We start from the raw sequence: 25104 nt of genomic DNA, 5'->3' as shown, positions 1-25104 counted from the left end.
ATGAACCAAGAAGATTTAAAATCCAAACTCCTGCAGTTTAGATACAAAGAAAGTGAGTCTCCTAAGAAAAGACTAAATGATACTACTGAATTACGAACTTCGGTAACTACTATAAAGAAAAGAAAACAAGTTAGCAATAAGGAGCAAGATACGCGTAATTATAAAGACTTACAGCCTTCATTAACTGATAAACAAATTCTTCTATTCATAGGTTTTAATCCTGGTATAGAGTCATCATTGCAGCAACATCATTATGCTCATTTTTCTAATTTATTTTGGAAATTGTTTAATGAATCACAGTTATTCTTAAAGGTTCTATCTAGGATAGACAAGGATTACATCAATAAGAATATAGCGACAGATAAATTACTACAAGAGTTGGTACCTGAAAAAGATGTTGACAAGACATATCTCAAACCCAAACATGATTTTGAAATAATTAAGTATAGAATCGGATTTACTGATTTAGTCTTAAGATGTACGAAAACAGCACAAGAATTATCTCTACAAGAGAAACTAGCGAATATTCCAAGACTAGTTGACGAATTCAATTCTAGTGGATCTGAATATATTATATTTATTGGTAAAGGCATTTGGGAGATGGTACTAAAGTATATGACCAATGAACTAAGTATAAAGAGATTCAAACTATCTAAACTAAATTTTTCATGGGGTAGACAAGAACAAAATACCGAAAGAAATATAGAAGATATTCGTACCTATAATTTAATACTCTCAAAATTTAAGGATAAATTATCAAACCAATCCAGTAAGATCTATGTTTTCCCTAACACTTCAGGTTTGGTTGGTAGTTTGAAATATAGTGAGAAATTAGATCTATGGAATGATTTGGCTAATGACTTAGTGAAGTGAATAATTCGTTCATTAATTAATTAATTAATTATATACAAGGACAATTGTTTAAATACGATTTCTATAATGGATATTAATAGTACAAACACTGGTTATAAATATTATTTCATCTCCATACTTTCCAGAAGACTTTATCTAAGTCGTTATTAAATTTATGACTAGTCTCTTCATTGACATTATCTCCGTATTGGCCAAAATTTTCTGTAAACAATTTATCTATTACATATCTTATTTGATCACATTGCTTGATGCTAATACATTGGTCATAATGTAACTTCTTTAAAGCTTTCTTTTGTAATTCTATACAAGTAGTTGTAGCTTTTATTTCTTTGGTACAGGGAGTTTCAAAGCTAGCATAATTAAAGTTTTTGAAACATGTCATAACTTGTTGATTTATTTCAGAACAATTTATTGAGCATACTTTCTTCGGCTTTTCTGTCAATTTATATTTGGACAAGACATCATCATACTTGCCATGATTAGCCTTTTCAGTCCTTAGTAAAACTTCATTGACTCTTGCTTGTTGAGGTGATACTTCAAAGATTGATTCATGATTTTGTTCAGGGTTTACTTCATCAAAAAATTCCTTTAAATTATTAGGTAGTTGATTAGTTAATTCTGATGTATCTCTATCATTAGAAGATGTAAATGGCCACATATTTATATATGTTATAAGAGAATAATTCTTACAATCTTACAATATACATCAAGCATCGGCCATATTAAAAATTCATATATATATATGTTACTTTTTTCGGTGTCCCGCACGAACTAACTAGGTGCAAAAATTTAATATTTAGGTACTTCTATCAAGTATACCTTCAAAGAGTCGACTTACTTCTAAATCTAACAAGTTTGACATACTATTGGCTTCTTGTTTTGTTTGTATTCCTGTATCAGGTAATTCTGCTAATTTACTTAGTTTCTGTCTGACTTGATCAATTTTATATATGATTGAAATTCTTAATCTTGAAATAATTGGAAATAATCGAACTAAATGGGTTGAATTCAATTTTTGAATCCTATTATTTATATCTTTATATCCATCAATTAATAAGGATATTTGTAAATCTAATTTTTGGAAAAATAAGAAGAAATTTATGAGCTTATTATTATCAAATCTTAGTATCAAATGAATATTTAAATCAATCTTATCATTGAATAAATTAGTATAATGCTTCAAATAATCCTCTAGATCTCCTACGACTTTAATATAATATTCTTCTTGTCCAAATAATGGATTTTTCTTTTCAATTGATGTCCAAATTACTGCTAGGATAGATGATAACTCTTCTAATAAGTCTTGTAAAGAATATACTTCTAGAGTCTCTGCTTTATTTCTAATGAACTTTCTTTGAAGACTCAATAACTTCTCATCAATATAGTTTACTAGTTTACTTTGTTGATGTTCTGTTAATAAATTTGGTTCGAATTCATCAAGCAGGATCTTCATTATATCAAATGCCTCTTCAAAAGGTAAGGTTATCTGTTTCATTTCTCTTAAATCAACATCTTCTAAGCTGGCTTCAGAGTCAACAGAGTCAATGTTCGCTATTTGATTCTGTATGTTTTCTGTAAATTTCGATGGAAGATGTAGTATAGGTTGATTAACAGCCTCCATATCTTCATCTTCATCATCTTCATCATCTTCAATTTCAATATTGGCTAGTAAACTAGCAGGCAAAGGTCCCGAGGGTAATTCATGTACATCCTCATTATGTAGTGGGGTTGGAGGCGTCGACATGTTACATAAAATATTATATGAAATATTAGTATTCAACTACGGTAAATCGAATTTATGGGGAAAACTCACTTTAATTGCTGACTACATACTATACTCACACGATTTTGGGACATTTTTGATCACGTGAAAAGTTTGAAATTCATTTCATGATATTACTTTGGCTTTAAGACTTCCCATATGGAGATTCCTTGAGTACAAGTAGTCTTAGTCTAATGACTCGATAATTAATCTGTGTTTTGTAGTATCCAGATACATAAAACTTTGGTGTAAGGAGAAGTGGTACAGTTCTTTATTAATTCTTATACTGATACCCATACTGAGGGCCAGGAATACTAAGGGAAAAAAAATTGGGCAGTACAGAGTTAACTCTAATACTGAATGACCCTATAAACAGAAATAGTATGACCAAAGAGTATCTAGTAGTAGATAATGGGTCGTATAATATAAAGGCTGGCTTTAATACTGGATCTATAGAAAATATACATCCAATAAAAGTACAAAATGCTATTAGCAAAACAAAGGATGGAGTTGTTCATATAGGTAATGAATATTTAAATCATTCTAATAATTTATCAGGAATTCAATTTAAAAGACCATATGAACAAGGCCATTTAGTGTCATGGGAAACAGAAAAACCCATATGGGATTATGTTTTTGATCATGTTTCAAATGGACGTAAGAAGATTCATGAACTAGATCCATCCAATACGCATTTAATATTGACAGAGACTCCATTCCAATTACCTCAATTATCTTCCAATACAGATCAAATTGTATTTGAAGAATATGGTTTTAATGAATATTATCGTTGTACTCCGGCTTCTTTAGTACCGTTTGTTGAATTTGGTGATAATCTCCCCAATAAAAGTAATGATTTCATGTTAGTAATAGATTCTGGATATAATTCCACATGGATAATTCCAATGATATATCAAACCATTTATTGGGAAGGAGTACGAAAATTACCAATAGGAGGTAAATTATTGAATGGATTATTAAAGGAATTGATTTCCTTTAGACATTATGATATAAGTGATGATCCTGTACTTATTAACCATATTAAAGAACAAACATCTTTCCTTGCTGATGATTTACCAAAATTCTTAAAGGAAAAGAGTAAACACCAAGCTGAATTCATATTACCTGATTTTAAAACTACAACCACTGGATTTGTTAGAACAAAAGATACTAAAATTACTCCTGATACTCAATCATTTAAACTAACAGATGAAAGATTCATTATACCAGAAGCATTTTATCGTCCTGAACTTTTATTTGATAATAGTGATATAGCTTCGAATTCTGTATTACAAAATGCACCATTAAAAAATTTAACTGACTTAATTGTTGATTCAATAATGGCATGTCCTGAAATTGCTAGACCTTTATTACTGGCTAATATTAGCTTAGTTGGTGGAACTACCAATATTGAAAATTTCGATCGTAGATTATTACTGGAACTCAGGAAGGAATTACCTCTGAATTGGTTTGTAAGAATAAGACAAGATAAAGGCTTAAATAGAGATGAATTGAGTTGGTTAGGAGGTATTGAATTATCTAATTTGGATGTTTTAAACAATATTAGTGTATCTAAAAAGGATTATTTTGAACATGGAGCTAATTGGTGTCAAAGACAATTTGGGTTTAAAAATTTATCGTAATGTATGATGTATATGTAAATGTATATTATGTAATATTATAAATTAATTAAGCTAATTGAATTAAATGATTGTAAGTCAAATAACGACTCAATATTAACCAACCATATCTAAACCACACCATTTGACTGAAATGACCATAACTCATGGCAGCATAACTAACGCTTAACATATTCAAATCAGAATATATAAAAATAGATGCACTCTTAAAATTCTTTTTACTAAAGAAAGTTATATTAATATTTGCATTCAATTTCAATATATTATTGATTAATAATTTCGAAAGATGATCCACAAATAATTCAACATTATTTAGTAATGTGAAACTATATTTTTCCCAAAAGTTTAATGATTTTAATACAAAAATACTATTTAATTTATTAGTATTATCTGATTTTTTGAAGTAAGTATTAAAGAAATTTATAGTTCCATAGTATAATGAAATATGATTAGGATGATTTGATACTCCACTTTCATCAAATGTAATAAATACTTTTGGTGTTTCTATATCATTCATATCGACATTTGCAACCAATGCTTGTTTAATTAAGTTGGAATCCCATTTAACATTCATTCCATCTTTAAATTCATCTTCAAGTACTATAACATCTTCAGCTGAAATCCCTAATATTCTAGCAGATTCATATAATTCATGTGATCGTATTTTACCCATAGATTCATCAACAGAATCTCCATTTGAAAAACAAATTAATTTAACATGATTATTATATTTGACTTTGGATATCTCAATAATTGATGGTGAAAAGAACATTACTTCATCATCGGGATGTCCAACAATGAAATATACAGTACTATTTTGGATTGGTAATGGAGTTGGAGAAGTTAATGAATTATAAGGATATGTATTCTTAGTATATTTATTTGTTTGTATTTCGATATTTGTGTATTTAACTAAAGCTTGTGGTATTATGGTTGATAGTACAATCCATATAATAAATGACCATACAACTATTCTAACAGCTTCTCCTGGTATTCTTAGTATCAGCATCTTAAATATAGAATTCTACCTTTTTAAAATGAATATACTCTAATCAATTGAACAGTAGACTGATTTTTCATTGCTTGGTACTTACCATGATATGTAACGGTTATGTGTCACTTGCACATTGTTGAGAAAATCAATGTTGGGGAAATTTCACTTTTGCAGACTTCCACAGAGATTTTTTGATCAAAGATTTATGTGTAATAATTACATAAAATAATAATAATAATATATATATATATCCATATATTATTTAACTATTCGTACTTTCTCTAAATGATAATAATTTGAGAAATACTTGTAACTTTAGATTTATATAGGCTCTAAACAGACAAATCCTATACTTTATAATGATACTTATCTTTTTTTTCAGTGTCTAGGTTACTCTGTACAATAAATAGTAAATAATGTGGCAAATCTAATTAACATCATGACTTAAATAGTTGAGCTTGTTGAACAAATGCAATCTCTAGATTTATATTGTAATAGGGTGTATTATGTTATCACTAATTTTTGCTAATTTAAGTGAAGCAAGCCAAAAACTGGAAAGATCGCACATGCATGTCATCAAAATGATGTGAAGAGATATATAAGTTATTTTATTTATTTATATAATATGTAAAACGTCTATTTTTTAGTTAAAAATGTGTAACCGGTATTCCACACAAGATCTACTTTAGTGGAATTTCTATCCCAGCCAAATTCCGATTCTAATTTTTTAACAAATACCTCTAAGGAATTATTTGGATCCCCCGTGGCTTCTTTGAATGAGTGATAGGCACTGTAGGTAGTAAGATAATTAACAAATCCATTCAAGGGGATATCCATCTTCTTGAGATCAAGTTCTTTGGAATCATCTGGAAGGGTATTACCAGTTTCAAAGTCTGGTAGAAAAGTATTGATCTTGATATCCTCATATAAATCAGTAGGAATACTTTGATTAACCTCTTGACAATAATCTTTTAGAATATTTCTACCAGGGTTTTCCCAATGAGGACCCCATGAAGCTGGATCATTATAAACGAAATCGTAGTATAATTGTTTACTTCTTCTCAATATCTTTATCTTTTCTTCCTTGGACAAACTAGTGCCATTTTCAACTCTAAAATCAACTATGACTGGATCAATATAGAAGAAGTAACTCAAAGTACCACCCTTTTTTAATAATTGATGAGAATTCTTAAAGAAAGCATCATAATCTTTAAACCAATGAATACATTGTGCTGCTGTAATTAGATCAACAGAACCATCTTCAATTTCTCTAGTACTCTTATCTTCTGTATAAAGAAAATCTTCAACAGCACCAGCCCTAAATTTGATTCTTGATAAATCTTCGATGCCTAATTCTTTACATCTTGATTCAATCAACGAGTCAGCAGTCTTGATCATCAGTAGTGATAAATCGAGTCCAAATACTTCTTTAGAAGTGTTCAACAATGGATAAGTTGCAACTCCAGTACCACAACCTAAATCAATAGATTTTTCAAGTGGAAGCTTAGACAAATCACCCTTAGTAGCATATTCAGTTAAAATCTTATAGAATGAAGTAGGATAATGAGGACGAAATGAATTGTAATTCAAAGTCTTGAAATTGATTTTAGAAAAGGTAGCCATGTTTTGTGTAATTAATAACTAACCTAAACTTCCACTTTATAATGCAATTGACTTGCGGTTGCTGACTTATTTATAATTCCTTACTGGATTGAATAAATATTAATTCCGAACGGACTTTCTCAGCCTTACCCCAGCTTCTACTCTTCTCGCTATTGTTCTACTGTAGACCGAAAAATATTCGGGTCCGAATCTCGAACAATGATTTAAATTTACATAGGGTTATAACTTTCTGCTTCTGCTAGTGAACCTATAAGAATATGTATCATATTGCCCCTACTATTACCTAAACTATTAAATTTGGTTATTGTAGTTCAACTTCTGATTTTTTGTGAGTTTTCTTTAAAGAATAGATACATTGATGTTGAAAAGGTTGAAATTAACAATTACGAATATAAATAGTATTTCTGAAGATATGAAACATCATAATATATTTAGTGATATAGACTTTTAAATGGATTTAAAGGGTGTAAATATGAAATAATATAATTTTGATCTTCCTACAAGTGAACTTGTCCAGTTCTATAGAATTTGAAAAACACTCAAAGCAATTTATCCATTTCAAGAAAGTCGAATTAATTGATATTTGTAGCCCAGTTAGCAAGTTAAAACAATTAGAGGGGCTATTTAGTGGAACCAAATGTTTGTCCTTAGAACCTATCCAGGTTCAACCACACTACCTAAATCCAGTTCTTTCCCTATTCTGTTTACAAAATATCAAAGAACTTGAAATTACAATTGCTCATGGGATTCATATAGCATTAGGACTTTGGAAACTAATGGAAGCAATACCAAATCTAAAAGTTGTTGTAATTCACAACAATGGTTGCTTGGGCGTTGTTGAAATTACCCAACTACCTGCTTCGAAAATTCTCCTTAGATATCATGGATAATATTCCTTTGGCTCAATGCAAGGGAAAATGTATTTTTGTTAAGAAATTGTTGGACCATTGGGGTTCGAATCTTGAACTTGTCAGGGTTAACAAAGTCAGTGTTGCAGAGAGGACAGCGTTATTGACAGTTGACCTTTTTTATGATCAAATTGATGATCTCGATGAAGCGATGCGGCAAGAGATAGAGAGCTTAGTGCAGTGGGTAAAGTCAAATATTACCAAGTATCCCAAACTCAGGTATTTTGTCTTTTATACATATCAGTTTGTGATAGATAGGAATGGGGAAGAATGTCAGTGGATTCAATTAACTGGGAATCAGCAATGATATGGTTCATTTATACGAGAAGCATACTTTATTGGTCTTTAGGAGGATCGATTTTATAGTTGTTGCTTAACCCTGAAAAGAATGGTTCCAAAGAACATGAATTGTTAGTTGGCCCTTTGTTTCTATAGTATTTTTTGGACATTCATGCTAAAAGAAATTATATTTTATTAATAAATGTTGAAAACTCGATGTGATTCATTTTTCACTTCTTTAAAGTATTTGAAAATTGGCCATCAAAGAAAAAGTGTATATATGACTGATAAAATTCCTTCCAAAGCATTGTTCCATTATATATTGTTTATAAACTTCTAAATTAGTATTTCTAAATTGTATTTCTATACACTATAGTATAGGTAACATCAACATAAATACTATATTTTATATATAAAAACACTGTACTTGTTATACTTGAATTAAAATAATAGTCTAGTCTTCTTATAAAGAATATAATTAGAAAAAGCCATGTTTTTGTAGATATGGTAGCGCCCGTATCATAGGAAGCTGCAAAATTAGACATTTAAATTATAGCAGGTTATACGGCCCCTTTGAGTATTCTTCTCATATACATATTTTAGGAGCGATCCCTATTTTGGAAGTTCAAAATCATTTTGGAATCCATGTTCACTATTAGAATTAATATTGTCCACGGAATCGAAATTATTCATATCCAAAAAGGGTACAAGACCGAGGGAACCATCAGCTGCAAAATCATTCATTAAGATTTGTCTATTGACATTGACTTTAAATGGATCAAATTCTAATATATTTTCTAATCCCTCAGCTTCATCATATGAATTGAAATCATTATTACTAAGGTCTAAATCTAATTGTGAGCTACTAGATGAATGACTTGTATGAATATATGTGCTTGAATTAATTGAATTTGATGATGTGGAAGAATCCCGAGTATTTTGAAATAACAGTGACAGAGTTGGATCAGTAGATACTGTTACTTCATTAGAAAGTTTTGAAGCTGGAGTTCTATTAAATGGATCTCTTGAAACTGCAAGTTTTGTTATTGGTTGAGTTGGTGAAACTTTCTTCTTAACAAGGCGTGTTTTACTTAAATTGAGCCCTAAAATACTTAAGATAGATAATTCAACGATTTTGGAAGTTGTTCTACTTAATCTTCCGGGAATATTTAAATTACTTTCTTCTATCAAAGAAGTTATAGTCTCTAAAAGTAATTGTTTCAGATTTTGAAATAATGGACCACCTTTAAGATAATCAAGAGTACCCTTAGCAACCAAGAGAGAAAATCTAGCTTGTTGTCTAGGTATATTAATAGGAATTGGTAATAAATATGGGGATGCACTCTCATTAATACTTTTAAGTATTTCAAGAATTTGTATTGAAGATTGTTGAATCATAGTAAAACTGGATACAGTTGTAGCAACATCTCCTTCTCCCTTCAATAACAGTTCTTTCTTAGATAAACCAACATTATGATGATTTCCATATTTTGATATTATTGGCAAATATATTAAGATTCTGGCATGAAAATATAAAAACATTAAGGTTAATTGCTGTTTATTATATTGTGCTTTCGTATCTTTAAAAGAGAGTCCATTGACATCCACTTCAAATTTTAATTCATTAGGTAAATCTCGTCTCCAACAGTCAAGAATTCTATCTCTACTCAAAGCTCTACTATATGTTTCTGGATTATCATACCTTGAAAATATTGAATCCAATACACTACCCAATACCTTACAATAAGTCATTACACTTAATGCAAATTTCGTAACTTTACCAACAATTAGCAATTTGGTATTATTTACAATCAAAATATTAACATTATCATCCTCATCATCATCACCATTCTTACCAGCAAATGGCATTGCACATTCAATTTCGAAGTCCTTAAAAAGTCTTGGAACACCTAAGTTAAACGAGGAGTATACATCCAAACAATAAACGCACCAAAATAAAATACGTCTTTCTGCTTGTTTCACATTATGAAGGTTTGCATTATCAATATTGCCTGATAAGTCAAGTACAGCTGCTGGACATCTATGTAATCTCAATTGCTGAGCCATACTTATAACTCTACCACGTAAATCATAACAAGTATTAATATCTCCAACTACCAAACAATACTGTAATGCAAGTGAAAGAATTTGAAGTGATTGGATTGAGCAATGTTTAGTGATTACACAATTTGGTTTGATAAATTCATGAATTAGATAGTCATAATACTTTAAATATTTGACATATCTGTTATCATCTGATGAATTCATATGAGTCCTTTTATTAGATAATAAGCTTAAACTTAAAACAAGAACTAATACAGCACAAAACTTTTCTATCAGTTCAAAGGATGATGCAGGTTCGTTGGAAGTGTAAGCTCCAGTTTCTAATATCTCTGATAATACCACATACTTTCTTAAAAACCATTCCTTTTCAATAACTGGAAGAGAATTACCCCAATCTTGAAAATAAACTGTTATAAAGTGGTCCAAGTCTATTCTAGAGCTGGGCAAGTTACTTAAGCATAGAATAAAATTTAAAGCATCGATATCATTCAATCTTGGAGATTCATTTTTAAATAAAATCCTTTCTATTTCATCTCTCATTTCATTAGAAATATCACCAGGACTTCTTTCAAATGCTATTTCCTTTAAGGATGCTACAGCATTTGCAGTTAAAATTGCAGGTTTGGAATCATAACCGTAAGCCTGACAAATTCTTGCTAAAAGAGTAGGAATAAATAATGTTTCTTCGGTACTTCTCGGTATAGATATGGCCACAAGAGATGTAAGCATCAGTTGTTTACTACTTTCATTCTCAAGCTTTTGTTGTTGCTTTTGGAAAGTCTTATTCTTCTGCATTTGAGCTATGGCAGTGGCCGCAGCAAAGGCTCCTGGAGCTGGACTGACTTCCTTATTATATCTTCTCCTACCGGAATTTGAAATATATTCTTCTGAGAATAGTAAACTATCATCATCATCATAATTATCATAATCTTCGTCATCTTCATCATTACTCAAATTAATAGAACTAGCTATTGATATAGGAGCATCAATACCTTCATATAAAGATCCAGTAATAGATACAGGTCTTTCGTGTACAGCATGAGGATTTGAACATCCACATGGACAGCCATCATGATGAATATGGTCCTGTTCATTTTCAAGTAAACTAAGATTAGATAATGTCATCTTGGCATATTCATCTTTTTCTTCAAAACTATCAAGCTGTTTATCGCAAGCATTAATCCCTGAATTCAAAATTTCAATTTGTTCATCTCGTAGATCTAAAATCCCAAGTAACTTTTTATTCTCTGCTTCTAACAGTCGTACTCTTTCTTCCAAAGTTTCGGTATAACCTTTAGGAAATGCTCTTCTTGATAGCTTATCTGATACGATACATTCAAGCCCCACGGCTTGACACCCCGAACATGGATTTTTTCCATCGCACTTTGTCTTTTTAGCTCTACATCGGTCGCACGCTTGCGCAATTCTTTCTTTTGTTGAACCTAAGGCTTTTATGGTCTTTGTATTTGTCGTTCTTGAACTTCCTTTTGATCTTGGTTTTGATTTTGCCGGAACCGGTCCATTTCCGCTAGGAACCATATCAAGTTGTTCTTCCTTTATTATATTGCCGGGAAATGATTCAGCCATTGTCCCAGCCATTCTGAATAGTAATAACCTGCTATCCTGTAGCTAAGAATAACAATATTATGTGCACTTTTGAAAAAGTTAACCTTTGAGATCTGACTCAACTGGTATCTCCACAAATAGTCTTAGGTGGTTTTTTTTCTTTGAGTCATATTGCTAATTTCTCCTGCACAACGGTTGTACGGATCTGATGAACTATTATAAGTCACGAGATTAGTATATTACAATTTAATGAATTTATAGACATTAAATGGCAGTAAAAAGAAGTAGAAAATGTATAGATTCAGTAAAGTCTTTGGCATCGACAACTAATACTGAATCTCCAAGGAGAAAAATCAAACTTGAAGCCTATGAAGCTATCAAGAAAGAAGAATCTGAACCATCCTTGAAAGTAGCCAATGAAGAGATTAGGATTTCCAAGCATATAAAAGTCGAAATAGAAAAATCTTCATTAATCGAACCAAATATATTCCCATTTGTAGATAAAGAACATGAGTCAATAGGTCCTAAGAAATGGTCTCAAATCTACAATGAAATTGTAAAGATGAGAGCCCAGTTCATGGCACCAGTCGATACACAAGGTTGTGAAAGGATGCCTAATACAATAAATCCTAATATTAAACAACGAAATCCAAGAACTTATAGGTTTCAATTACTTATATCTTTAATGTTATCATCACAAACTAAAGATGAAGTAAATTATGATGCAATGATGAAATTACATCATGGTATGATAGAAAAAGGGTTTGCAGAAGGTTTAACATTAGAGGCTATAGAAAACTTAAGCGAATCAGAAATTGATTCATATATCAATAAGGTAGGCTTTCATAATAGGAAATCCCAATATATTAAGAAGACTTGTCAAATTCTTCGAGAAAAATATAACGGAGATATACCTAAAACAATTGAGGAAATTGTAGAATTCCCGGGAGTTGGACCCAAAATGGGTTATCTCCTTCTTCAAAATGGTTGGAATATAAATAGTGGTATAGGTGTTGATATTCATCTACATAGATTAGCACAAATGTGGGGTTGGGTACCTAAGAATTCTAAAAGTCCAGAAAATACCCGGCTTGAGTTAGAAAAATGGCTACCAGAAAAATACTGGGCTGATGTTAACCCCTTAACTGTAGGTTTTGGACAAGTAATATGTCCTTCGAAGGGGAGTAATTGTGACTTGTGTAGTTTGGCAAGTAAGGGATTATGTACATCAGCTAATAAGAAACTATTGAGGGGCTCATTGACAGAAGAAAGGAAAAATAAACTCTTGAGTAATAGAGCAGATTTAACAAAGTTAATAGAAAGTTTATAATTATACTATTTAATATTTAGTAATATTTGAAATCAACTTGAGTTTCTAGATTTCTTTAACATTTACTGCGAAATTTGTTGTCAAAGCTGATAAATGTGTGTCATTCAATATTTTTTAAGTATTCTATCAATTATATACTAATTGAGCACTTTAGCCCTTTATAGCCGAAGCGAGACTCATCTTGGACGTATATAAGACTTATTTTTGCATATTTTCTAATGTACACTATATATAGATCAGCCTTCCTTTTACGCGAGGAGTGGAGTTAAGTACTCCACATAAAATCTAACAATAATAGTACTTCATATAACAAAATAGTACGACATCTTTAGACATGTTCAGTAAGTATAAGATACTTTCAATATCTAAATAGGTAAGATTATGAATATCTATTTTTTCAAGTCAATGATACAACTCAGACTACCAAAATTTAAAAATATATATCTTTGGAATACTCGAAGTTTGTCGCAACCATCTAATTCTACTTATGACGCAATGGAATTTAGGCATTGGATTAAATCAAAAGACCAAGATAACAAAGAACAGGGTCAACTAACAATTCTGTCTTTCAATATTTTATCTAGACATTATGCATACGAAAATCTTTTCCCATATGCGGGAGCATTCTTACAATGGGAGTATAGATTTCCATTAATCAATGAAACTATAAATCAACTAAAATGTGATATAATGTGTTTTCAAGAAATGGAATATCAATTATATGAAAAGTATTGGAGGAAAATGCTTGTTGACTACGAAAGTCATTTTGTAAGGAAACCACCTGCTGGACATTGGTGTAAAGCAGAAAAATTCATGGACGGAGTCAGCATATTTGTTAATAGTAAAAGATTCGAAGTACAGGATAAATTAGAAGTTCATTTAGCTAAATTAATTACCCAGAATACACCCGGAGTCACTCGAGACTTGTACGAAAGAGTCATGTCTAAAAATACAGTAGCATTAATCTTAAAACTATATGATAAACTTCATGCAAAAATTGTTTATGTAGCCAATACTCACTTGTATTGGTCACCTAAACATAATGATGTCAAAGTATTACAAACAAAATTATTATTAAATGCATTAAACAACTTTATAGACGATCCATATCAAGCTCATATAATCCTTGCAGGAGATTTCAATGCAAATTCTCAATCAAATGTTTTCAAATTAATAGATTCAAAAAGTAATCCATCTCGTACAATTAATATTACTGATTGTCCTGAGTTTTCCTCATATGATTATGGGATTGATAATAATCTTATAAGCCATAAAAATGAAATTAAAAATCCAATAGAACTCACAAGTTCTTATCATTCTATAATATCTCGACAAGAGTTAAATTTTACAACTTACTGTAAAGATTTTACTGATGAAATAGATCATATCTTTATCAGTCCAAATAATCTTCGCACATCTTATGTTCTAGGAGGTGTAAACAGTTCATATCTCAGCCAACCCAATATAACAGGCTTCCCCAATAAACACTTTCCTTCTGATCATATCCCATTAGTTAGTGGTTTATATTATATGTAACAATATATAGGAATATAATAACTATAACAATAATAGTAATAAGAAAAGTGTAATTGTATGCTTATTCCATTTTTGGCTATATAGAAGAAGAAGATGATGATTATTATGGCGGGGGTCGTGTGCGCAGCTCGAAATTGTTGACCAGGAAAAATTCTTCCCATAGAATAACTATACTGTAAGACAAGCAAGAATACATATTTAAGCAGATAACAATAGAAATTATTTAAGATTATATAGATCAAACCGAGTTATTGTCAAAAGAGAATTTACGTGTACGACAATTTATATTCGTCCCTTTATAATTTGTGGTGAAAATAATAAGAAAAGCGGACTTGTACCATTAACAAGTACAATTGAATAAATGGATGAATGAATATGAACGTCAACTCTAAGTTCCAGCTGGGTCCGCTACAAGGCCAACAACAAATCTTGTTACAGCAAATTCAGGGTCAAACTCAACCTCCACAACCTCAAGTTAATGGAGGTCAGTTTAATCAACCCAATGAAAACTATAATGATATATATAATAACAATTATCAAAGAGCTCAACCACCTCAATTACAACAGCAACAATTCTTTGCTCAATATCCCCAAAATCAACAACAAACTCAACAACAATTACCATATCAACAAAATCCTCAACAACAACCTCAATTACAACCACAACAATATCAACAACAACAACAAATTCCTCGTCCTCCTCATTTACAACAAACTCATCAACAACAACAATTCTATAATCAGGCTGCACTTCAACAACAAGTCCAGCAAGTCCAGCAAGTTCAACAGGTGCAACAAGTTCAACAAGTTCAACAGGTTCAACAACAGCAACAACAACCTCAACAACCTACTTTACCAAAAATCATTTCTGTTGAAAATCCAACTACCCCATATTGGCAACAACAACAACAATTAGCACAATTATCAAGAAATGCAACCATTCCTCATTATTATGCAAGACATTATGCATCAAATTCAAGAAAACTCAAAAATCCATATAGTGAGAATAAACCTACATCATTAGTAGATGCAACAAGAAGCACAGTTGAAGAATTGGAAAAAACCTTAAAACCTGTAAGCACTGGTGGCTCAAGTACTCCAACTACCAACGCAGCTCTTTTGTATAATAAGAAAGTTACTCAAGATCATGATGATGATCATTTACAAGAAGAACAAAGAATGAGAATTAAAACTAATGGATTACAATTATGGTGTCAATTGGATTTAAGTGGTCAAGGTCTTATTTATATATCACCTAAATTATTCCAATATGACTTTCTAGAATCATTGTATCTTAATAATAATAAGCTTGTCGAAGTTCCTAAAATAATTAAGCAATTGAAGAATTTAAGAGTCTTAGATTTATCCTATAATAGACTTGAAAGTGTACCTGCCGAACTAGGGTTATGTTTCAATTTAAGATTTCTTTATTTGTTTGATAATAATATCAAAACATTACCTAATGAATTTGGTAATTTAATTGAATTATCATTCTTGGGGATTGAAGGTAATCCTATAGATTCAGTAATAGCCAATTTAATTGCGGATAAAGGTACTAAAGAATTAATAAAATACTTGAGAGACTTAAAGACTGATCTTAAACCAAAACCAAGACCATGGATAGTTATTGAAGATGATGGTGAAGTTTTGGATTCCGAAAATGAAGTTTATTCAGGTGAAACTAATTCATCAGATTCATTTACTATGTTATGTTATAATACTTTATGTCAACATTATGCAACTCCAAAAATGTATAAATATACTCCATCTTGGGCTTTGGATTGGGAATATAGACGAAGCATATTAAAGCAAGATGTATTAAATTTCAATTGTGATATTATATGTATGCAAGAAGTTGAAACAAAAACCTTTCATGAATTTTGGACACCATTATTAACTGAACGAGGTTATAAAGGTATATTCTTTAATAAAACAAGAGCTAAAACTATGAGTGAAGTTGATTCTAAAAAAGTGGATGGATGTGCTACTTTCTATAAGACAAGTAAATTCACCCTTGTTCAGAAACAAAACTTTGAATATAGTTCTACTTGTATGGGATCTGACAAATATAAAAAGACCAAGGATATGTTCAATAGATTTATGAATAAAGACAATATTGCATTAATTTCTCTTCTACAACATAATGAAACTGGTGAAAAAATAGTTGTTGTTAATACTCATTTACATTGGGATCCTGCTTTTAATGATGTTAAAACTCTTCAAGTAGGAATCTTAGTTGAAGAACTTCAAAGTATAATGAAGAAATTTTTTCATGCTAATTCATTTGAAGAAGTTAAAAATAATTCATTAATTATTGCTGGAGATTTTAATTCTATGCAAGATAGTGCTGTTTATGAACTTTTATCAACTGGACTGGTTAAAAAGGATCATAAAGATATCTTAGGTAGAGATTATGGGAATTTTACTGCTGATGGATTTCATAATAAATTTAAAATGAGTTCGGCTTATGATGCAGTTGGTGAATTACCTTTCACTAATTTTACACCTGCTTTTGTTGAAGTTATTGAATATATTTGGTATTCAACATCTTCATTAAGAGTTAAAGGATTATTAGGTAAAGTGGATGAAGAATTTGCTAGTCATTATATTGGATTCCCTAATGCTTATTATCCTTCTGATCATATACCTCTTGTTACTAAATTTCAAATCAAGACTGGTGGAACTAAGAAATTAGATTTCAAACCAGATTTTAAAACTGGACCTTCTAGAAAGACTTAATGTCCTGTTTAATTTCATTTTGTATACTACTTATGTAAAGCTAATTAGTAAAATGGTATTATCATTCTATTATAAATACCATTTTTACTTTAAAGCATATTTTTTCGCTATTTTCACTTTTTATATTATTAGTTCTCAGTCTCAATTTTCATTTAGTTTTACATATAATTAATAAACTAAAAAAAAATTATAAAACACCGCCTGGTTAAAGGAATGATTTTCGCCGAAATTACGCTGGTGATGGTACCTCTATTTGCGCTCGTGTCCTATATATAAATTAGAATTACACTTGGACTAAAAAATTAATTATAACTATAATTATAACTACTATACCTATAGCTTTAATACTAGTAAATTATTAATTGACCAAATATGTCATTACTTATTCCTACCCATAATGATTATGTAGATGCACATGGAGCCTTAGATGAAGAACAAGAATTCTATAGACAATTTGAATTAGTTAAAGATCATAAAGATGAACAAGGTAATTATAAGTACCCATGGTCATTTGAAGTAGTTGAAGGATTCTTTAAACAAGCTGATGATAATACTGATGATGCTAAATTCAATTATGCAGTAGAAGATTTTGGTAGATTAAAATCTTGGCTGGAAATTAAACAAGATCTTCAAAAGTTGAATGAAAATGCTGCATCAAATGAACAGTATAAATTAATCTTCTTTGCCAGACATGGTCAAGGTTATCATAATGTTATAGTTGAGAAATATGGTATAGAAGAATGGCACAAGCATAGAAGATTCCAAACAACTGATGGAGAATTAACTTATGCTCCAGATGCAAGTTTAACCCCAGTAGGAATCAAACAAGCTAAAGAAAACAATGAAGCTTGGAAAAGAGAACTTTCATTAGGAGCTCCAGTACCTAGTAAGTTCTTTGTATCTCCATTACAAAGATCATCTCAAACATTGGTATTAACTTGGAATGATCTTAAACCAGAATCACTCAAACCATTAATTACTCCATTAATTAGAGAAACAATGGGTGAAAGTTTATGTGATAAGAGATCACCAGTGGCTGTCATTAAAGAAAGATTCTCCAAATATGGTTTTGTTATTCCTGAAGATATGCCTGAAGATGATATAGATTTTAGGAATGATTTAAGAGAAACTATGCCTGAACAAACATTTAGAGTTCATAGTTTCTTACAAGGTTTATTCGATGAAGATATTGATTCAGACAACAAAGTGGATAAAGAATCAGCTCATGCAAATACATTTATTTCAACAACTTCTCATGCTGGTACTATTAGATGTTTTATTGTTGCCTTGAAACATAGACACTTCACCATTTCTACCGGTGGTATGATCCCTATCTGTATTAAGGGTACCAGAAGAGTAGATTAAATTAAATTTGTTTTAATAAGGAAAAAAAAATTAAAAGTTTACAATAGAGAAGAATAGATAAATTTACTAGATATAGATAAGTTAATTAATTATATAATAATACATTAATAGAACATAAATTATAAATAATAAATTTTATATTATATATTATATATTATATAGATTATTTGTGAGTGCCCCACTAACAATCTGAGGGGCATTGTTCTTTTCCCAATTAGGAAACTTTTCTGTGACGTAGTCGCAAGACCATTATGAGCAAGCTTAAGTGCATGGTCAAAGTGCATGCTCATCTCACTACTTCATTCTACAAATAGAATGATATTTATATAGTTCTATAGATTGCTATTTACCCTGATCCCAACAATCTAAGGAAGCTTTTAGCTTTGTCAGGGTCCTTAGATATTGACGAATCACATTATAATTGTTAACTTAAACTTCACTAAGCCGCATTTTGTTTCACTATTACCCCAGATATATTTCCGTAATAATAGAGATCTGGATATCTTACCAGACATACATACATATATACAAACTCATATATATAACCATAATGAATACAAAGTGGTTATTCATATACTTAACATGGATGACTTTGGTTCTCCCTATACATGCATTCACATTCAGATGGCCATGGAGCAGTAGTTCCGGAAATAGTACTAGCTCATCCCAAACGGCATCAGCTACTATATCCGATTCACCTTCACAAACACAAAATTTAGTGGTTCAATCCAATGGTAGTACATCTACATTAAATGCGTATGCTCCTTATAATACTTCATGTCCAAGTGGACCATTAGTCAGGGAAGCTAAAGAAATATCTGATCAAGAAGTTGACTATATTCAATCACGTCATGCTATAACTAATGAGAATCTTATTAATTTCTTAACCAACATATCCAATTTGACTGGATTTGATGCTGAAAGTTTTATAAATGATCATGCTGGTCAACATAATATTACTATTGGATTAGCCTTTAGTGGGGGTGGATATAGAGCCATGTTAAATGGTGCTGGTCAAATTTTAGCTCTAGATGATAGATATGACCTATCTAATACAGAAGGATTAGGAGGTTTATTACAAAGCACCACTTATCTTTCTGGTCTTTCCGGTGGTAACTGGTTGGTAGGCCTGTTGGTTTTAAATGATTGGATTTCAGTTGTAAGCATTCTTAATAATACTGCCGGAATATGGAATTTGGAGAACTCAATCTTTAATCCAGCTGGAATCAATGTTTTTGAAACTTTAAGTTATTATGATGGTATTCAAGATGCTATCGAAGCTAAAAATGATGCCGGATTTGAAACTTCTATTACTGATATATGGGGAAGAGCTTTATCAAATCAATTTTTCCCAGGAAGTTATGGTGGTGAAAATATAACTTGGAACTCTATACAAAACCTTTCAAACTTTGTCAATCATGAAATGCCATTTCCTATGGTAGTTGCAAATGGTAGAACTCCAGGAACTATGATTATTAATGAAAATTCCACTGTATTTGAAATCAATGCATGGGAATTAGGTTCGTGGGATCCTTCATTGAATAGTTTTGTTAACATTAAATTTATTGGTACAGAAATGTATAATGGGAAACCTAATACTTCAGAATGTGTTGTTAATTTTGATAATGCCGGATTTATAATGGGAACATCTTCATCATTATTTAATCAAGCTATTTTACGACTTGGAGGTACAAGTTTGAACTCGGCTTTAAAGAGTGTATTGAATTCAATATTGGGAATAGTCAGTTATAACAAAGACGATATTGCTGCATACGAACCAAATCCATTTTATGGAGTCGAATTTGCTGGATCAGACTCTATTGTACAAGACAGGACGCTTTTCTTGGTTGATGGTGGAGAAGATCAACAAAATGTTCCATTTTATCCATTAATTCAACAGACTCGTGATGTTGATGTTATTTTTGGATTTGATAACTCTGCTGATACCAGTAATAATTGGCCAAATGGTACTTCAATAATGATGACTTATTTGAGACAATTTTCACCTCAAGGTAAGGGAACACCCTTCCCATATGTTCCTGATGTTTCAACATTCATCGAACAAGACTTGAAATCTAAGCCTGTATTCTTTGGATGTGATTCGCTGAATTTAACTGCATTGATTGATTATCATGGAAATTCAAATATTAATGTTACAGATATTCCTTTAGTAGTTTTGATATCTAATACCGAAATTGCAAGTCAATCTAACTTTTCAACATATAAGATGTCCTATAACGATGGTGAAGTATTAAAAGCTATAGAAAATGGGTTTTCTGTTGCTTCACAAATAAACTCCACTTCCCAGTGGCATACCTGTGTTGGATGTGCTATCATTAGAAGACAACAAGAAAGGTTAGGTATTGAACAGTCGGATGAATGTAAGCAATGCTTTCAGCAATACTGTTGGAAGGGTGGATTAAAAGATGCAGCACAACCCAATGTGAATCTCACTGCATACGAAGTGTCCAGTGGCTCTTCATCGTTAACTTCCTTACCTGGTAGTGCCAGGACATTATCTACATCTACATCTACATCTACATCTACATCTACATCAACATCAACATCATCTACGTCATCAACTACTAAACATAACGAAGGGCCACATACAGTCCATGCCAATGTAATTCTATCATTATTAGCATTTATCATATCGTTTGTATTATACATTTAAATTAGATAACATAAAATTCTCTAACTTATAGATGTTATATATGCACATAGTCATAATTAAAAAAAAAATTGCAACTATTACCTCATTGGGGTCAACTATTGCGGTATGGGTCCATCTCTCAAACTTACTTAAGTACAGTACTAAAAAAAAAATTGTTGCGAGAGAAGAGCATCTTGAAAAAGATTGAGATCCAGAACCAACTAAGCTTAATAGGACCAAACAGAACAACCACTAAGTATTAAGGATGGTGAAGTCATATGATCGTTATGACCAAGAAAAGGTGTTTGGGGTGATTTCATCCCAGTCCAACATTCTTTGGCTTGAACCTTCAATTACTCAATCATCGACCTCATTAGGACGAGCTATAACATCAGGTTTAGAAGAAATAATAATATGGGATATTAAAACGGGAGAAATCTTACAAAAATTTAGTGATGGGTTAACTCCTGGATCTACAAATGCATCTAGTTCTATTGCTCCATCACCTGTAGTATATTTAACCTATCATTCTGAGTCAAATATATTAGCCAGTGGTTATAATGATGGATCAATTAAATTATGGGATTTAACAAGTGGAGAAGTATTAATATCTTTTACTGGACATAAATCAGCTATAAGTATTTTAAAATTTGATAAAAGTGGAACTAGATTGGTTTCAGGTTCACAAGATTCTTCAATTATAATATGGGATTTAGTAGGAGAAGAAGGATTATTTAAATTAAAGGGTCATAAAAGTCAAATTACTGGTTTATTCTTTTTATCAGGAATTGAAAATGGTAATATTGATGAAATGGATGATTATTTATTATCATGTTCAAAAGATGGATTAATTAAATTATGGGAATTAAAATCTCAACAATGTATTGAAACTCATTTAGCTCATTCAAATGAATGTTGGTCAATGGGAATAAATTCTGTAAAAGATTTAATAATTACTAGTGGGAATAAAGATCAAGTTAAATTATGGACTATAGATTTAAATTTGGATGATGGACAAAAGATAAAGGAAGTTGGAAGTTTTGAAAAGCAAAGTAAAAGTAAATGTAATGAAATTACTTTTAAATCTATCAAGACTCAAGAATTATTTTCTTTACAAAATTCTGATCGTACTATTGAAATATTTCGTTTAAGATCTGATGATGAAATTAAAAAGGGTATAGCCAAAAGATCCAAAAGACTTAAAGAGAAAGGTTATGAAGATGATGAAATCTTACAAAGTATTGAAGAATCTCAAGTTAGTATGATGGTTACTCCATTTACAACTTTAAGAACTACTAGTAAAATTAAATCTGCAACATTTATTAATAATTCTAAAAAGAAAAATAAACTTGATATATTAATTTCACTTACTAATAATAGTATTGAATATCATAATATTCCAATTCCAGAAAATCTTAAAAAGGCTTCAGCTACTGGAGAAATTTATTCTGTTAAACAAAATACAATTGATTTATTAGGTCATAGAACTGATATTAGAACCATGGATATTTCTAATGATGGTAAATTACTTGCCACTGCATCTAATGGAGAACTTAAAGTATGGAACATAAAGACTACTAATGTTTTAAGAACTTTTACATTAGAAAGTGGTTATGCATTATGTTGTAAATTCTTACCTGGAGGTACTATGATTGTGGTTGGATTTAAAAATGGTGATTTAGAATTATATGATTTAACTACTTCTTCATTACTTGATAATATTGAACAAGCTCATAAATTTATTACTTCAACTGGTGAAGAAGAAGGTGCAGCAATTTGGAGTTTAGATTTAACTCCTGATGGTAAAACATTAATAACTGGAGGTAATGATAAATCCGTTAAATTTTGGAATTTTAATATTGAATCAGAAATAATTCCCGGTACTAAAGAGACTATATCCAAATTAAAATTAGTTCATTCTCAAACTTTAGAAGTCGGAGAAGATATTTTATGTGTTAAAGTATCACCAGATTCAAGATTACTTTCACTTTCATTATTAAATAATAATGTACAAGTAATTTTTATGGATAGTTTAAAATTATTTCTTACATTATATGGACATAAATTACCAGTATTATCAATAGATATATCTCAAGATTCCAAATTAATTATTACATCATCAGCTGATAAAAATATTAAGATTTGGGGATTGGATTTTGGTGATTGTCATAAATCAATTTTTGGACATCAAGATTCAGTAATGAATGTTAAATTTATTGGTGATAGTCATAATTTTTTCTCTAGTGGTAAAGATGGATTAATTAAATATTGGGATGGAGATAAATTTGAATGTATTCAAAAATTAGCGGCTCATCAATCGGAAGTATGGAGTTTAGCTGTTAGTCAAGATGGAGAAATTATGGTTAGTACATCTCATGATCATAGTATTAGATTATGGTCAATCACTGATGATCAAGTATTTTTAGAAGAAGAACGAGAAAAGGAAATGGATGAATTATATGAAAATAATTTATTAGATTCATTAGAAGATGATGAACCTACCAAAACAAATACTAATGAAGATGGAGAAATAGATGAGGAAGAATCTAATGGAGTTGAAAAAGTTAGTAAACAAACCATGGAAACTTTAAAGGCTGGAGAAAGATTGATGGAAGCTCTTGATATTGGGATTGAAGATATTGATTCTAGACAAGAATATATGGAACAATTAAGAATCAATAAGGCTCAAGCTATTAAACCATCTCCTCCAGCTATATTAATGGCATTAGGATTAACTGGTGAAGAATATATATTACGAGAAGTTTTAAAGATTAAATCTTCACAATTAGATGATGCATTATTAGTTTTACCATTTTCTTATTCATTAAAATTATTAAAATTAATAGAAATATGGACTAATAAAGACAATATTACGAAGAATGTCGTTAATATGTCATTGATATGTCGTTTATTATACTTTATTATTAGAAGTAATGCTCGAGAATTAATAGGACAAAAGGATCCTCACTTAAGAAATCAATTGATCAAAGTGAAACAACAATTGAGAGGAGAATTGACTAAAACTTGTAAACAATTAGGAGTCAATACTCAAGGGTTGAAATTCATCAAACAACAATGGAAATTGGCTCATGAGACAGAATACATTGATGAACAAGAACAGAGAGAGTATGAGGATAAGAAGGCTGCTAAGAGAACGTATGCCACTGTAGCATAGATACGTACCGATATATAGAGTAAAATTAACGAATAGTTGTATATTATATATTATATTACATTATATATTATATATATAGCCATGCATCTGGTAGCGCGCAGTCGGTGCCTAAAACGGACAAGGAATGCGCGGCTGATTTGTAAGGCGTAAACTTCGGACTACACCACCCATCATACTCATCCATCCCAATCCGGTTACTCGTTACTCGTTGGAGCAAATGATGTAGCAGTGAATAGATGTAATGTAATGTAAAGATCTCTTTATGTATAGTTAGCATTAGTAAGACAGATAACGACGGATATGTTGTAAGTGTAACGAGAGAGTGGGCTAGTCACGCCGTTGCCGAGCTGCCTTGTATTTTTCTATTTTGCAGTCGTCAGGACCATCAGTAACCAGCAAACATGAGGGTGGTAAACTGATGACAGAGAGTTCTAATGTAATACAGAAGTCGGTAGTAATATTAGACGTTCTTCCTCATCTATAGTATGAGAAATAGTATTAATAGTGAGCCATTCCCACTGCAACCTTCGGACATTCTAAGTTGGGAAAGTGACGAGATCACAGGAGGGGTAAGGCACCAATTAGAGTTGATTAAGT

General features: G+C 30.8%; 13 protein-coding genes across 13 annotated transcripts; 8 read left to right on the top strand and 5 right to left on the bottom strand. All coding sequences in view use genetic code 12, as the record gives it.

Annotated features, from left to right (window-relative positions):
* RJT21DRAFT_4096 (uncharacterized protein) lies at positions 1-873 on the top strand (the record flags this gene model as incomplete). Its single annotated transcript, XM_064884469.1, has 1 exon — positions 1-873. One exon carries the CDS (start codon positions 1-3, stop codon positions 871-873), a length of 873 nt encoding a protein of 290 aa, XP_064740824.1.
* A 106-nt stretch (positions 874-979) lies between these two features.
* RJT21DRAFT_111234 (uncharacterized protein) lies at positions 980-1531 on the bottom strand (the record flags this gene model as incomplete). The annotated part of the gene is made up of 1 exon (XM_064879973.1): positions 980-1531. One exon carries the CDS (start codon positions 1529-1531, stop codon positions 980-982), a length of 552 nt encoding a protein of 183 aa, XP_064740823.1.
* A 138-nt stretch (positions 1532-1669) lies between these two features.
* On the bottom strand, positions 1670-2617 carry RJT21DRAFT_111233 (TFIIH complex subunit; the record flags this gene model as incomplete). The annotated part of the gene is made up of 1 exon (XM_064879972.1): positions 1670-2617. One exon carries the CDS (start codon positions 2615-2617, stop codon positions 1670-1672), a length of 948 nt encoding a protein of 315 aa, XP_064740822.1.
* A 157-nt stretch (positions 2618-2774) lies between these two features.
* Positions 2775-4301, top strand: RJT21DRAFT_10170 (uncharacterized protein). Its single transcript, XM_064879731.1, has one exon. It carries the CDS (start codon positions 3019-3021, stop codon positions 4276-4278), a length of 1260 nt encoding a protein of 419 aa, XP_064740821.1. The 5' UTR covers positions 2775-3018; the 3' UTR covers positions 4279-4301.
* Positions 4274-5566, bottom strand: RJT21DRAFT_117112 (N-acetylglucosaminylphosphatidylinositol deacetylase). Its single transcript, XM_064880587.1, has one exon. The coding sequence runs from the start codon at positions 5282-5284 to the stop codon at positions 4325-4327; it is 960 nt and encodes a 319-aa protein (XP_064740820.1). The 5' UTR covers positions 5285-5566; the 3' UTR covers positions 4274-4324.
* Positions 5567-5594: 28 nt separating this feature from the next.
* RJT21DRAFT_10168 (uncharacterized protein) lies at positions 5595-7301 on the bottom strand. Its single transcript, XM_064879730.1, has one exon. It carries the CDS (start codon positions 6890-6892, stop codon positions 5906-5908), a length of 987 nt encoding a protein of 328 aa, XP_064740819.1. The 5' UTR covers positions 6893-7301; the 3' UTR covers positions 5595-5905.
* A 410-nt stretch (positions 7302-7711) lies between these two features.
* RJT21DRAFT_111230 (uncharacterized protein) lies at positions 7712-8107 on the top strand (the record flags this gene model as incomplete). The annotated part of the gene is made up of 1 exon (XM_064879971.1): positions 7712-8107. The coding sequence occupies one exon, from the start codon at positions 7712-7714 to the stop codon at positions 8105-8107; it is 396 nt and encodes a 131-aa protein (XP_064740818.1).
* Positions 8108-8691: 584 nt separating this feature from the next.
* Positions 8692-11682, bottom strand: CAT8 (DNA-binding transcription factor; the record flags this gene model as incomplete). Its single annotated transcript, XM_064885243.1, has 1 exon — positions 8692-11682. One exon carries the CDS (start codon positions 11680-11682, stop codon positions 8692-8694), a length of 2991 nt encoding a protein of 996 aa, XP_064740817.1.
* A 177-nt stretch (positions 11683-11859) lies between these two features.
* Positions 11860-13229, top strand: NTG1 (bifunctional N-glycosylase/AP lyase). The gene has a single exon (XM_064879728.1). It carries the CDS (start codon positions 11978-11980, stop codon positions 13037-13039), a length of 1062 nt encoding a protein of 353 aa, XP_064740816.1. The 5' UTR covers positions 11860-11977; the 3' UTR covers positions 13040-13229.
* Positions 13230-13534: 305 nt separating this feature from the next.
* CCR4 (CCR4-NOT core exoribonuclease subunit) lies at positions 13535-17314 on the top strand (the record flags this gene model as incomplete). Its single annotated transcript, XM_064884468.1, has 2 exons — positions 13535-14435; positions 14991-17314. 2 exons carry the CDS (start codon positions 13535-13537, stop codon positions 17312-17314), a joined length of 3225 nt encoding a protein of 1074 aa, XP_064740815.1.
* Positions 17315-17514: 200 nt separating this feature from the next.
* Positions 17515-18825, top strand: RJT21DRAFT_10157 (uncharacterized protein). Its single transcript, XM_064879727.1, has one exon. It carries the CDS (start codon positions 17687-17689, stop codon positions 18677-18679), a length of 993 nt encoding a protein of 330 aa, XP_064740814.1. The 5' UTR covers positions 17515-17686; the 3' UTR covers positions 18680-18825.
* An 88-nt stretch (positions 18826-18913) lies between these two features.
* Positions 18914-21529, top strand: PLB5 (Plb5p). The gene has a single exon (XM_064879724.1). It carries the CDS (start codon positions 19230-19232, stop codon positions 21351-21353), a length of 2124 nt encoding a protein of 707 aa, XP_064740813.1. The 5' UTR covers positions 18914-19229; the 3' UTR covers positions 21354-21529.
* Positions 21212-24548, top strand: DIP2 (snoRNA-binding rRNA-processing protein). The gene has a single exon (XM_064885645.1). It carries the CDS (start codon positions 21598-21600, stop codon positions 24505-24507), a length of 2910 nt encoding a protein of 969 aa, XP_064740812.1. The 5' UTR covers positions 21212-21597; the 3' UTR covers positions 24508-24548.
* The last annotated feature ends 556 nt before the right edge of the window (positions 24549-25104 follow it).

This window comes from Scheffersomyces amazonensis, assembly GCF_036850825.1.
Source record: "Scheffersomyces amazonensis strain UFMG-HMD-26.3 chromosome Unknown RJT21scaffold_1, whole genome shotgun sequence".
NCBI lineage: Eukaryota > Fungi > Ascomycota > Pichiomycetes > Serinales > Debaryomycetaceae > Scheffersomyces > Scheffersomyces amazonensis.
The sequence above is the reverse complement of the archived record's forward strand: the minus strand, read 5'-3'. Positions and strand labels throughout refer to the sequence as shown.